The sequence below is a fragment of the Equus quagga genome, chromosome 5, assembly GCF_021613505.1.
Source record: "Equus quagga isolate Etosha38 chromosome 5, UCLA_HA_Equagga_1.0, whole genome shotgun sequence".
Classification (NCBI taxonomy): Eukaryota; Metazoa; Chordata; class Mammalia; order Perissodactyla; family Equidae; genus Equus; species Equus quagga.
Genome location: NC_060271.1, coordinates 58,344,373 through 58,357,632, shown reverse-complemented (window position 1 = coordinate 58,357,632; position 13,260 = coordinate 58,344,373). Strand labels below are relative to the sequence as shown.

Here is a 13,260-nt window from a genome sequence, read left to right as displayed (position 1 = left end):
AGAACTTCTAATGACATGGGAAAATGCTTATGGTATACAATTAAGTGAAATTGGCCAAATATTTAACTTAATATAAGGTGACGTCAATTACAGAGAAAGCTTATAGACACAGAGATAGAAATATTTCTGGTTAGAAACAGATCTACATTACTAGTTTTCTCTGGATTATGAAATCACAGGTGATTTAAGTTTTCTTTACACTTTTCTCTATGTTCCAAACTTTTCTTTCGTTGTTATTTTATTTTTTTTAATTTTACCTGAGCTTGCAATATCCTTTTAAACAGGAAATTAAAAAAAATAAATGAAGGGAAAGAATCTGAGTGATTATCTGTCCTGACAAGTGATTCCAGTTTATGAAAGATCAAAGAGGGGATTCTGGGAACCCATATGTGAACCAAGTATTATCTATAGACTTAATAATATATTTCATACTCATATGAACTACTGTTTCTCAAAAGTTCATAGACGCACTGAAATTCAACCTTAAGGAATCTGTAGAACCTCTATTTCTCACATCAACAGATATTAAAGGTAAGATCACTAACATGGGCGTCTTCAAAACTTACTCCTCTATACTTAGTGCCTGGAGGTTGCTTTATTTGGAATTTTTTCTGCTGCTACACTGGTATGTAGGAAGGGCTAAGCACGGTACTTGGCATTCAATTAATAGAAGTTCCATTACATGTTCCTATTTCTCTCCTATGACATTTAGTTATATTCTACACCACTTTTTTCTAAGCTACTGTCAAATTTGTTCCTTGTGCATTCTTACACTGTTCAGATCCCAGAACATAATTTAAAGTTACAAAGGTAAATTCAACAACCAAATACCAAAGTCAAATATGCTCTGTACCCAGAAGGGCTTTGTAAAAGCTATTTCCCATAAAGATTTAGGCTTTCTGCAAATGTGAGATTAAGATTACTAGAAGCTTGATTCCTAGTTAAGTGTGGCATTACCAGTCTGTGATTGATCTTGGGGAAATCATTTAATGCATGCTAAGGTTTCCATAACTACTTTGTAACAATCCTCCCAAAAATTAAAGTTAACAAATAAGTTAATTATCATTATTAAATACACTACAAAAAGCAGAGCTATTAGTTATAGTAAACTATTAGTTATTTAAAGGTAATTTAATTTACCTCAAAGAATTATTCTCTGCTTTTTGTCTGCCAAGTTCACTTTCGGTATCCATTGCCTTTCTTGCTAGTGATTTCATTTCTTTTTCCACAGTGGTTATGGTTTCCTTCATCAAAGTCATATTTGACATTTGCTCCATACGTTCATCATCAAGCTATACAAGCAGAATGACAAGGTTACTGCCATCACTAAAAAAGTCTTAGTAACCTTCCTAAAGAGATGTCCTTTCTCTGTATAAACTGTGGTATATGATAAGATTTACACAATGCGATGATCAGATTAGACTTGAACGCTGTGGGAGGTTATACAGACAAGGTACTGTGGAGTAGGAACAAGCACAAGCCACTGTGCGGCTTTTCTATAAAGCCTATCACAGTAAATCAATCCACATTTTCAATCTGGTTCAATTTGACTATAGCATACATATCCTATTTGTAAAGGGATTTCTTATATGTTGCACAACATTAAAAAATTACACATATAACGTGGGAGCATGAAAAAAATTGTTTTTCTCCTGCTATTTTTTACTTATTATAACAACATAATATAGATGAATTTATAAATATATTCAATTAAATTTGGTAATAGAAAGTCAAATTCCCTTAATGCTATTTATATAATAACATCTCATACATTCATAGCATCTTAAATCCTGGATAAATAAAAAGCTTTAAATGCAGTTTAAATATATTTTTCTCATTAATTTTTATTTCTCCGTAATTTACTCTATGTACTCTTTAGGTAGAATAAGCCATTTTCTCTGTATCTGGCAATGCTATCTTCAATGAAATAGGGAGATGAGAAAGTTGCTAAAGTCCCAGAGAATGCATCCCTAATGGTTTTCTAAAAAGAACACACTTTCCAACCTAACAGAAAAAAGACTTTACTCACATCTTTTAGAAGGAAATAAACAATGAAAAAGCGATAATTCACGATATATATAACCTTAAATATTTTAGGCTTATAAACACTATCTTAGAAAAATAAAAGAACTTCTTCTCTGACCACAGAGAAAGGGGAAAGGGAGAAGCCATTGACAGTTTATAGCCCACAGCACAAAAGTGATTTTTCTTTACGTTATGAACTGTACACTCCAGCTCCTCTATCCTTTGTTCCAAATGAGCCTTCTCATTAAATGCTGTCTCTTGGGCAATCTGTTTAAAAAACAAAAACAAAACACAGTGCTTTCAATGTCATTGCATTTGTGTTTCACATATGTTCATACAGAAAAAATTCTTTCAAACCTTTAGCCTTTCCCTCAGACTATCTCGTTCTGTGGTCATTCTTCGTAAATCAGTGAAGGCTACATCTCTTTCAGTCTCCACCCGTCGGAGGATGGCATGTGCTGTTGTTGATTTAGGAGACTTACAGCTTTTCATCATTTCTCTTCGAAGTCGGGCAATTTCCTCCTGTGCCTATTATTTAAACATATAGATAGATTCCTACTTAACAAGCTTTAGACAGACATAAAGGTAACTATCTTATATCCAGCCAGTTAAAATGCAAACCTATATTAACATGCATGCAGCAGGGTAATGGTATAATTTTTAATGAGTTTATACAAATAAAGCAAATGATATCCCCAAAATGTAACTGAATGTATACAAATTTGCTTTCCAGTATCTTTGCAAAAATTTTTTAAAAATTAATTTGGAGGCAGTCACTCCAAGAGAGAATGTTTTACTAAGAAATATATATGATATAGTCCATCCATTTTGCGATATAAATTTGAACTCAGCTCACTGCAGGCAGAATACTGGTTTAATAGATATTGTCATAGTGTTCCAGTCTTTCTATATATGTAGATGCCATTTCCATGTTCTGGCTACTTTTATACCTTGACAGAAAGGCCCGCTAATCCTTACTGACAACCTAATATACTCTCTACACACTTGTTCAACCATCCTCCATCCCAAAGCTATTCCACACCTGCAGATGATTTCATATCCTTCTTTGCTGTCTAAGTCCCTTATCTTCCTTCCTCTCGATTTTCATCACTATCTATTGAGCTGGTCTCCAAGTCTCAGAGAAAGATGTATCACCTCCCAATTTCCATAGCTAAGCCTTCACCAGAATCCTGGACCTCATCTCTTGAAGTGTCTTCTAAGATATCCGTGACTCAATTAATTATTTCCTCTCATCTTGAATAGCACCCTTTCCACTGGCTCTTTCTCCCCTGCCTTCAGCCATGCACGTGGCTGCCTACTGCTTATAAAGCAAAGTATAAAGCCCTTACAAGGCCTATTGAACAGCCTCTACCATTTAGTCCAGAAGCGGGTAAATCCAGCTTGCCTGTTTCTTCTAGGTTTGTAAGCTGAGAATATTTTTTACATTTTTAAATGGTTGAAAAAATCAAAAGAAGACTATTTCATGATAGGCAAAAATGATATGACATACAAACTTCAGGATCCATAAATCAATTTTTTTTGTAATACAACCCAACTCATCTATTTGTGTATTGTCTATGCCTGCTTGCATGTTACAACAACAGAATTGAACAGCTGTGACAGAGATCACTTGGTCTGCAAGGCCCAAGATATTTATTATCTGGGTCTTTAAAGAAAAAGTTTACAGACTCCTGCTCTAGTCAGTCTACCTCTTAAACCTTAGCTGCTCCTTTCTCCACTGGCACATACCTTCTATTCTAGTCATGAACTGATCCCTTTATCTATTGATTTTCCTGCTTTTATCTTTTGCCTCACACCATTACATTAGTCTAGAAGGTTTCTTCTTACCCCTTTCAAGATAAGAGAAACCCCATTCGTCCTTCAGGACTCACACTTCACATCATCTAGCAAAGGCTTCCTTGATCACCATACTAAAAATGCCCATTTCTTTTATTTCTTACAATATCTTCTAGACTAACTTATGCTAAAGTAACAAAAACTAAATACAAAACAATATACTTTACCTCCCCAACTAGACTGCAAACAGAGAAAACAGGATCTGTGTCTTATCATTTTTTGTATCCCTTAGAACAGCAACCCCAGAACCCTGCACAGTTGCTACTTTTCTTAATACAATTTGATATTTTTAAAAGAAATTATGTTGGTGATTTATGGGGTTTAATATTTGTTGAGTAAAGAAGTTATCTGATTAATAAGTATTACACAATTTTAAGCTAAAAATAGAGAAACTACAAACTCATTTTACACTCTAAAATTAAGCAAATTATATGGCAGTTCCTAACGTGACTGACAGTATATCAAAGTGATGTGTCAGCATTTTTAAAGCCCCAAATCAAATCATTTTACCTTGAACTCACTACACTCTATCATTTAACACTTTCCCCATTTCTTATTCCAAAAATTAGACTGTTTCTATGCAAGTACATGATCTTTTTTGGATATGGAGATAATATATATGTGTGTGTGCACACACACATTTATTACATTGGAAATACATTACATTTCATTAAGAATATCTTTAGAATAAATGTAATTCCCAAATGTTAGATTAACTTGATGGGCAGATTTAAGCATTCATATAAAACTTAAAGAACTACATACCTCTAGAATTGAATGTTATCACTTACATATTTTGTTTATTTATTCATGTTTACCTGTTCATAAAGAAGAAAGGTCTTGTCTCTCTCAGATGTAAGAACCTTGACATTACCCTGAATTTCTGCCAAATGACGCTCATATTTTTCCAGCATGCACTTAAGTTCTTCTCGGTCTCTTGTTGTCTTCAGAAGCTCTACATCACAGTTTGTACCCTACAATTATTACATTAAAAATTTGAAATTCTTCTTTGACATGTGGTGCTAATAGAAAAGTGCTACTGATGGCAAGACACAATCTCTACTCAAGCAAGTATGACCATATAATGAAAGGAAATGATGAAAAAGAGAGTTAAAAAACTGCCTCCTTCAGGGGCTGGCCCTGTGGCTGAGCGCTTAAGTTCGCGCACTCCGCTGCAGGGGCCCAGTGTTTCGTTGGTTCAAATCCTGGGCGCGGACATGACACTGCTCATCAAACCACGCTGAGGCAGCGTCCCACATGCCACAACTAGAAAGACCCACAACAAAGAATATACAACTATGTACCGGGGGGCTTTGGGGAGAAAAAGGAAAAAATAAAAAAATCTTTAAAAAAAAAAAAAAAACCTGCCTCCTTCAAACCGTTTCATCCCAAATTGCTTCACTTCTGTCTGATTATCTCCCAATTATCACTAATGCTGGGGATAAAGAACCAATTTTGATGGTCCACTGTGCTATCAGAGACCTCTGTCTCCCAACCTCTTTGATAAAGCAATTCAAGTCAAATCAAAAGGAATGATTTCCAGATTAGGTAAATCAAAGAATAAAACTCAGTGTTTGAGCAACAAACTCCAAAATATTTATAAATTTCCAAAACCTACCCTGGAAGTTGGAGACGGGCGTCTTGGACTTTTAGATCTACTTCTCATCATCTTTCTCAAGTTTTGAGCTTCACTCTTATAGTAATCTCTGTCTGCTTCTAAAGTCTTGACAAAGGAATCAAGTCTGGAAGGAGATTTATTTTGTGCTTTTTCAGTCTCTAAAATTATCTTGCCAAGGAGGAAAAAATTAGGCCATTATTTCAAGCTAAACTATAGCATCATTTTCTAAATGAAACTCAAAAATAAATAGCATCCTTAAAAAGAGTAAATTTGGTATTTTAAAAGTAATTCTTTTTCAAAAACCTTTCCTTTCCAGCATTTCTGAACGTACTATATTTTCATTAACTGAAAGACTCTAAATTTACTCAGTAATTTTAAAGAAAAAATGGTAAAGAAATTTCAGAAAGGCTAGAAATGTCCACAGATTTAGTACAAGCCCTAGAAATGTAATCAATTTGCTTAGGAAAACTTGTATGTTACCATTGAAGCATCTATTCATAACATCTAATTTTTGTTCAATAATTGTTCAATCAACGAATAAATTCAGTTAATGCTGGATATTCCATATTTGTATGCACTTTCAAGTGCATTCCCATTCACTTTAATATATTTATAAACATTTCTCTTACAACATTTCTCTTACAAATATACTTTCAGACAGTGTATTTCAAATATTTTAAATGTCTAAACAGAACAGTTTTCATTTCACATTGTTAGATAAAGAAAACACATTACTCAGAGTTAGGTAACAAAATTTATGACAAAAATATTATTACTAAGAGGAATAAGAGTTAATATATAGACAAATGCATCTTATATTTTGAAGATTAAATTACTCACAGTCATCATTTTAAATCAAGAAACAGTTAAGAGCATTAATAAAACCAACCAACAGTTCTCTCCACTTCTGAGAAAGAAAGGAGTGATGATGAAATGGAGCAAGAAAAAGCATCACTCTTATAGATGGGAGTATTCCTGTGCACCAGGCAGAGAATGCTGATTTTAGAAAATAAATATTTTTTATTGTTCACAAAAGGTATGAGAGCCAAAATATATATACAATTTTTGTAGTCTTACTAACCAAATAAAAATGATTCTTGAACACGTATTTATGAAAAATGTACTTACAGATCTAAGCCTTTTTACTGTATCTTCCAATACTATTATATTATTTTGCTGGCAAATGAGTTCAATCTAAAAAGCAAGCCAGAAAAAACTCTTATTTAGACTAAAAATGTGTAAACTGATTTAACTGGAAAAAGAGCATCAAAAAAAAGAAGCCACTTAAAAATAAAACATGCAGACAGTGAATATTTCATGAAAGAAAAGATAATCTACCCCTTCATGTTGACGTACCTTTGATGGTAAAAGGACAAAATATAGAAGTTCCTCTAAATTATACAATTTTATATACAATATTGATTATATTTTACCAAATTAATCCCTACAAACTAGAACAAAATGTTAATACTAATTATAATTCTGAAGATGACAATAGGGAGGAAATAAAAGAATTACTAGGAGAAAAGAAGTTTTCCAAAATGACCAGCATTAGAAGTGACTGCTTTCTCCTCTGAACTCTTTTAATAGTTTAGTTCAATCCAACCCACAAAATATTTTGTACCAATTTTATGATGTAGAACATACCCAGTCTTAGCATATAGCTATCTATAGTCATATATTTAGTATATGACTAGACTGTATGTTCCTAGAGTACAGTGACTATGTTTTTTATACAAAGCTGTAAAGCTCTGGGCTAAAAGTTGGCATATTAGTTTAATGAATTTCTCAGTTTATAAATCTCTCCCTCACTATTCTAAACTAAAATGTCTCCTGATCTTACCTGCTATATTTACAATAAGAATTTTCTGGAATTACTTCTCATTTGTTCTTTAGACCAAAGCTCTTTTCTAAGATTTTTCTGGCAGTCATATTTTAGTCTATGAAATATTCAGTAGTGTTATGGTTTGGAAGAAAACTTAAGTACAGTTTGGATAAGCATATATGTAGTTCTGGACAATTTTCAATGCTTTAATTTATACTACTATGTAGACACTAAAGAGAAATGGATCTATACTGAATTATGCATAAAGATGTCCATATTAAATTAAGTATAAAAACTCACACTGCCAAAAATTTTATCTAGTATGACACATTCTTCTAAAATATAAATTTATACACACATATCCTAGATACAGATGGAACATAACCAATAATATGCAAACTGAGGAACATAGATTATATCTAGGTATGGCAAGGTCTGTTTATGAAGGATATTTTCTTCAATATAGTCTTTTAATATGTCCTGAAATCTTTATAATAAACATGTATCACTTTTATAAAGATAAAAACAATGCTGATTCCAGTCTGAAAAACAAAATTATAACTGGCCCAAATGAAAAGATGCTAACCTAGTGTTTTCATTTATTTGACAATTGTTTAATGAGGACCTACTACGTGCCTGACATTGTGTTATATGCTGGGTATAGCAGTGAATAAAATAGACAAAAATCTCTGCCTTCATGGAGCTTACATTCTAGGTGAAAAGAGAAAGACAAAAGATAAACATAAAATATACGTCAGACAGTGATTGTGTCATTTGAAAAACATATAATGAATGACAAACCCACAGCCAACATCATACTCAATGGGCAAAAACTGAGCACCATCCCCCTGAAAACAGGAACGAGACAAGGATGCCCTCTATCACCACTCTTATTTAACATAGTACTGGAGGTCCTGGCCAGAGCAATCAGGCAAGAAAAAGGAATAAAAGGAATCCAAATAGGGAGGGAAGAAGTGAAACTCTCACTGTTTGCAGACGACATGATCTTATATATAGAAAACCCCAAAGAATCCATTGGAAAACTCTTAGAAGTAACCAACAACTACAGGAAAGTTGCAGGGTATAAAATCAATTTGCATAAATCAGTAGCATTTCTATATTCTAATAACGAGCTAACAGAAGAAGAACTCAAGAACACAATACCATTCACAATCGCAACAAAAAGAATAAAATACCTCAGGGTAAATTTAACTAAGGAAGTGAAGGACCTATATAATGAAAATTGCAAGGCCTTTCTGAGAGAACTGGATGATGACATAAGAAGATGAAAAGACATTCCATGTACATGGATTGGAAGAATAAACATAGTTAAAATGTCCTTTCTACCTAAAGCAATCTACAGATTCAATGCCATCCCAATCAGAATCCCAATGACATTCTTTACAGAATTAGAACAAAGAATCCTAAAATTCACATGGGGCAACAAAAGACCCCAAATTGCTAAAGCAATCCTGAGAAAAAAGAACAAAACAGGAGGCATCACAATCCCTGACTTCAAAGCATACTACAAAGCTACAGTAATGAAAACAGCATGGTACTGGTACAAAAACAGATGCATAGATCAATGGAACAGAACTGAAAGCCCAGAAATAAAACCACACATCTATGGACAGCTTATCTTCGACAAAGGAGCTGAGGGCATACAATGGAGAAAAGAAAGTCTTTTCAACAAATGGTGCTGAGAAAACTGGAAAGCCATACGTAAAAGAATGAAAATTGATCATTCTTTTTCACCATTCACCAAAATAAACTCAAAATGGATCAAAGACCTAAAGGTGAGACCTGAAACCATAAGGCTTCTAAAAGAAAAGGTAGACAGTACACTCTTTGACATCAGTATTAAAAGGATCTTTTCAGACACCATGTCTTCTCAGACAAGGGAAACAATAGAAAGAATAAACAAATGGGACGTCATCAGACTAAAGAGCTTCTTCAAGGCAAAGGAAAAGAGGATTGAAACAAAAAAACAACCCACTAACTGGGAAAAAATATTTGCAAGTCATATATCTGACAAAGGCTTAATATCCATAATATATAAAGAACTCTCACAACAAAAAAATCAAACAACCCGATCAAAAAATGGGCTGGAGACATGAACAGACATTTCTCCAAAGAAGATATACGGATGGCCAATAGGCACAGGAACAGATGTTCATCATTGCTGATCATCATGGAAATACAAATCAAAACTACACTAAGATATCACCTTACACCCATTAGAATGACAAAAATATCTAAAACTAATATTAACAAATGTTGGAGAGGTTGTGGAGAAAAAGGAACCCTCATACACTGCTGGTGGGAATGCAAACTGGTGCAGCCACTATGGAAAACAGTATGGAGATTCCTCAAAAGATTAAAAATAGAACTACCATACGACCCAGCTATTCCACTACTGGGTATCTATCCAGAGAGCTTGAAGTCAGCAATTCCGAAAGTCCTATGCACCCCAATGTTCATTGCAGCATTATTTACAATAGCCAAGACATGGAAGCAACCTAAGTGCCCATCAACAGATGAATGGATAAAGAAGATGTGGTATATATATATATACAATGGAATACTACTCAGCTGCAAAACAGAACAAAATCATTCCATTTCCAATAACATGGATGGACCTTGAGGGAATTATGTCAAGTGAAATAAGCCAGTTAGAGAAGGATAATCTCTGTATGACTGCACTCATATGAGGAATTTAAAAATGTGGACAAAGAGAACAGATTAGTGGCTACCAGGGGAAAGGTGGGGTGGGGGGTGGGCACAAAGGGTGAAGTGGTGCACCTACAACATGACTGACAAACATTAATGTACAACTGAAATTTCACAAGATTGTAACCTATGATTAACTCAATAAAAAAAAGAAAAAGAAAGACATATAATGAGCATTCACATCTGTTCTAGGCACTTGAGATAAAAAAGTGAACAAAACAGACAAAGATCCCTGCCTTTGAGGACCTTACATTCAAGCTGGGGTAGGCAATAAAAAATAAACCTAACAAATAAATTATATAGTACATTAGAAAAAAAGGGCAGAGTTAAGGACACTGGGAGTGTTTATGGAGAAATAGGTTGGCATTTTAAATAAGGCAATGGGGAAGTCCTCAGTGAAAAGCGACCTTTGAGCAAAGACTTAACGGAAGGAGAGAGTCAACCACGTAAAAATCTGGGAGAAGAACATTCCAGGCAGAAGGTACAGCAATGGCAAAGATCATAAGGCAAAAGACTGTCTGCTAAATTCCAAGGACTAGTAAGGAGGCTAGTGTGGCTGGAGCAGAGTGAGGGAGGGGAAAAGCAGTAGGGAAACGCCACAGTGAAAAACAAAGCAGGGGAGAGAGAGAAGGAGTAAATGGGGGGCGCGGGTTAAAAACTTTAATAGACTTTACACTATGCTTCTACATGGTAGGTTTTGAAATATTTTTGATTGAATCACATACAAAGGTTACAATGATGACAAGGGCTACCAGAGATCCAGTCCAATAATGGGGCCTATGTTAATTAGAAATGTAAACTGTACAAAGAAACTAGTCGTGGTAAAATTGCAATTTGGCTTTTTCATATTTCAAAAAAGTATGTTCGGTTATCTAGGAAACATTGTATTAAGGCATGAACGATAAACAACTCAAGATGAGAAGATAAAAGGAGGCATATATAGTCATGGTGGTTTTAAAATACGTCCACAAATTCTGATACACCTTCCAGTGTATACACCTGATACACTTCTGACGAACAGGATATGGAAGAAGGGATGGTATGTAACTTTTTAAGACTGGGGCCTAACGGGCATTGCAGATTCCTCCTTGCTGTCTCTCTTGGATCGCTGGCTCGTGGGGGAAGCCAGCTGCCATGAAGAAAATATCAAGGAACCCTAAGGAGAGATCCACCTGGCAAGGAACTGAGGCTTCCTGCCAAAAGCCAACAGCCACCTGAGTAAGAAATTCTCCAGTACCAGTCAAGCCATGACCACAGCCTGGCTATCATCTTAATTACAATTTCCTGGAAAACCATGAACCAGAACTACCCAGCTAAGCTGCACTTGAATTCCCGACTCACAGAAACTGTGAGATACAAACGCTTGTCATTTGAAGCCATTAAGATTTAGAAGTAATCTGTTACATAGCAATAGATAACACAATAGTAAATACTCAAAAATGATGGAAGAAGTTACTCTGTTGACCTTTGAAAATATGACTAACTACAAGTAAACTCTTCCCAGTAAATAATTTTAATACTATCTATCTCAATTCCAGACAAACTAACAATAGCTTTAGCCTCAGACTCTACCTCCACATATCTAGAGTATAATCTCAAAATAGTTTAGGAACTCAAACATTCTTTTTCAGCTCTCAAATTAGAAATTCTCATTTCAAGCCTTATCCCACAAATCAGGCAAGGAATCCCTCCCCAGTAACTGGATACCTAAAATACACACCCAATGACTTAAGAATGATGACAACATGCATTGGTGTTTATATCCCCAACACTGGTCATGCATCTCTCTAAGCCCCATTCTACCTGTAACATTCACTTACAGAGGTTGGTGATTTCTTTGCAGGGCATTCTACCAACCCAAAGGACCTAGTTCCATTTTGCCCTCTCTTTCTTAAGTTTCCAATGTTTTCCCTGCATCAGCAATGCTATCTCTACTCTAAGACTGCTGCCAACTTCTTCCCCGAATAGCTTTCCAATTCTCAAATACACCCAATGTTCCACATTATATATGGATATCTAATTCCCAGAAACACCCTTTTTTCTGAGCCAGGCAGAATTGCCATCTATGAATTTAATATTTTCAGTTTAGGTAAATCCTAGTGTTTTTATTTTAGATATCTTCCATTCCTGAAATTCTCCCTTTGATACCAGAGGATCCACTCTGACAGGGTACTCACTCTCTCTCTAGAACACAGACTCTAACAACCCTTTAAAATTGATGACTTCTAAACTGGGCACTCTTCGTGGGAATTTGGTCAACTAGGCTTCCAACATCCAGGAAGTCATGCAGTTAATTTTTAATTTGAGGAAGAAAACAAGGAAGACACAATAAAACATTAATCCAGGGTTAATTTGATAATTTTCATAGTTAAGACTGAACTCAACTTACCATTAAACTATGAATGAAGGATAACTATTCTTAAAGAAACAATACAAACAAAAGAGTTTATTGAGAAATGTTTAAAATATTCAAGCTACTTTTAAATGTCCTTCAAATACTTTGGTAACAATCATTGCCAGATAAATAAGCCACAAGTTAAAAACAAACCATTCTTATCTACTCTCTCAAGTAGTTCTCCTAAGGACATCCTCCAGGCAACAACGTTAGAGAAGACTGTGTCCTTACATTAAAGTAATAAACTTCAATTATTTAAATATTCCATTATTCAGACTTTTCACTAATTTAGACACACATCCTTTACACAGTCTAAGTGAGGTTACTGCATATAAACACATACCATCCTAGAGTTCATTAACTGTGCTCTTATGTTTCAAATTACTGTAACAATACTTTCACTACCACCTATGTTCTCACTCTGATCATTAATTGCTTTATCTTATGCTACCAACAGTAGCTTTATTATATGCTACGAAAAGTACATTAAAAGGACATTTAAGAAATAACATGTAACAACCATTAGTTTTGGAAAACTATCTTCTACACACATTAGTAAGTTCAAACACAACTTACTAATTTAGCAATTAATAAAATCAAGACAAATAAGCACATTCACACATTACCATTTAAAAATTCAACAGGTTGTTTTTTGGCCTTCAGATACACTCTGTGTCTTACTTATAAGCCATTAGGCAGCAATGAGAAATGAAACTGTCTTCATTTTATAATTGTGTTTAAATTCCCAGTTTCTAAATTTCATGGCAGAGTACTAAAACTCAATCAAAAAATAAAATGTTTATCAAAATA

General features: G+C 34.4%; 1 protein-coding gene across 7 annotated transcripts in view; it reads right to left on the bottom strand.

The window, feature by feature from the left end:
- TSGA10 (testis specific 10) overlaps positions 1-13,260 on the bottom strand; it is a 114,409-nt gene that overhangs the window by 81,421 nt on the left and 19,728 nt on the right. For 6 of the 7 annotated variants that reach the window (XR_006888848.1, XM_046663366.1, XM_046663363.1 and 3 more), the window contains exons 4-9: positions 6,629-6,694; positions 5,501-5,668; positions 4,701-4,856; positions 2,383-2,553; positions 2,215-2,292; positions 1,141-1,292 (exon numbers count right to left, since the gene is read on the bottom strand). Coding sequence is in view for 6 of the 7 variants with exons in the window: in XM_046663363.1 (XP_046519319.1) it covers positions 1,141-1,292; positions 2,215-2,292; positions 2,383-2,553; positions 4,701-4,856; positions 5,501-5,668; positions 6,629-6,694 (791 nt within the window). In the remaining variant the exon portion in view is untranslated. The remainder of the gene's footprint in view (positions 1-1,140; positions 1,293-2,214; positions 2,293-2,382; positions 2,554-4,700; positions 4,857-5,500; positions 5,669-6,628; positions 6,695-13,260) is intronic. The other variant, XM_046663367.1, reaches the window with a different exon arrangement.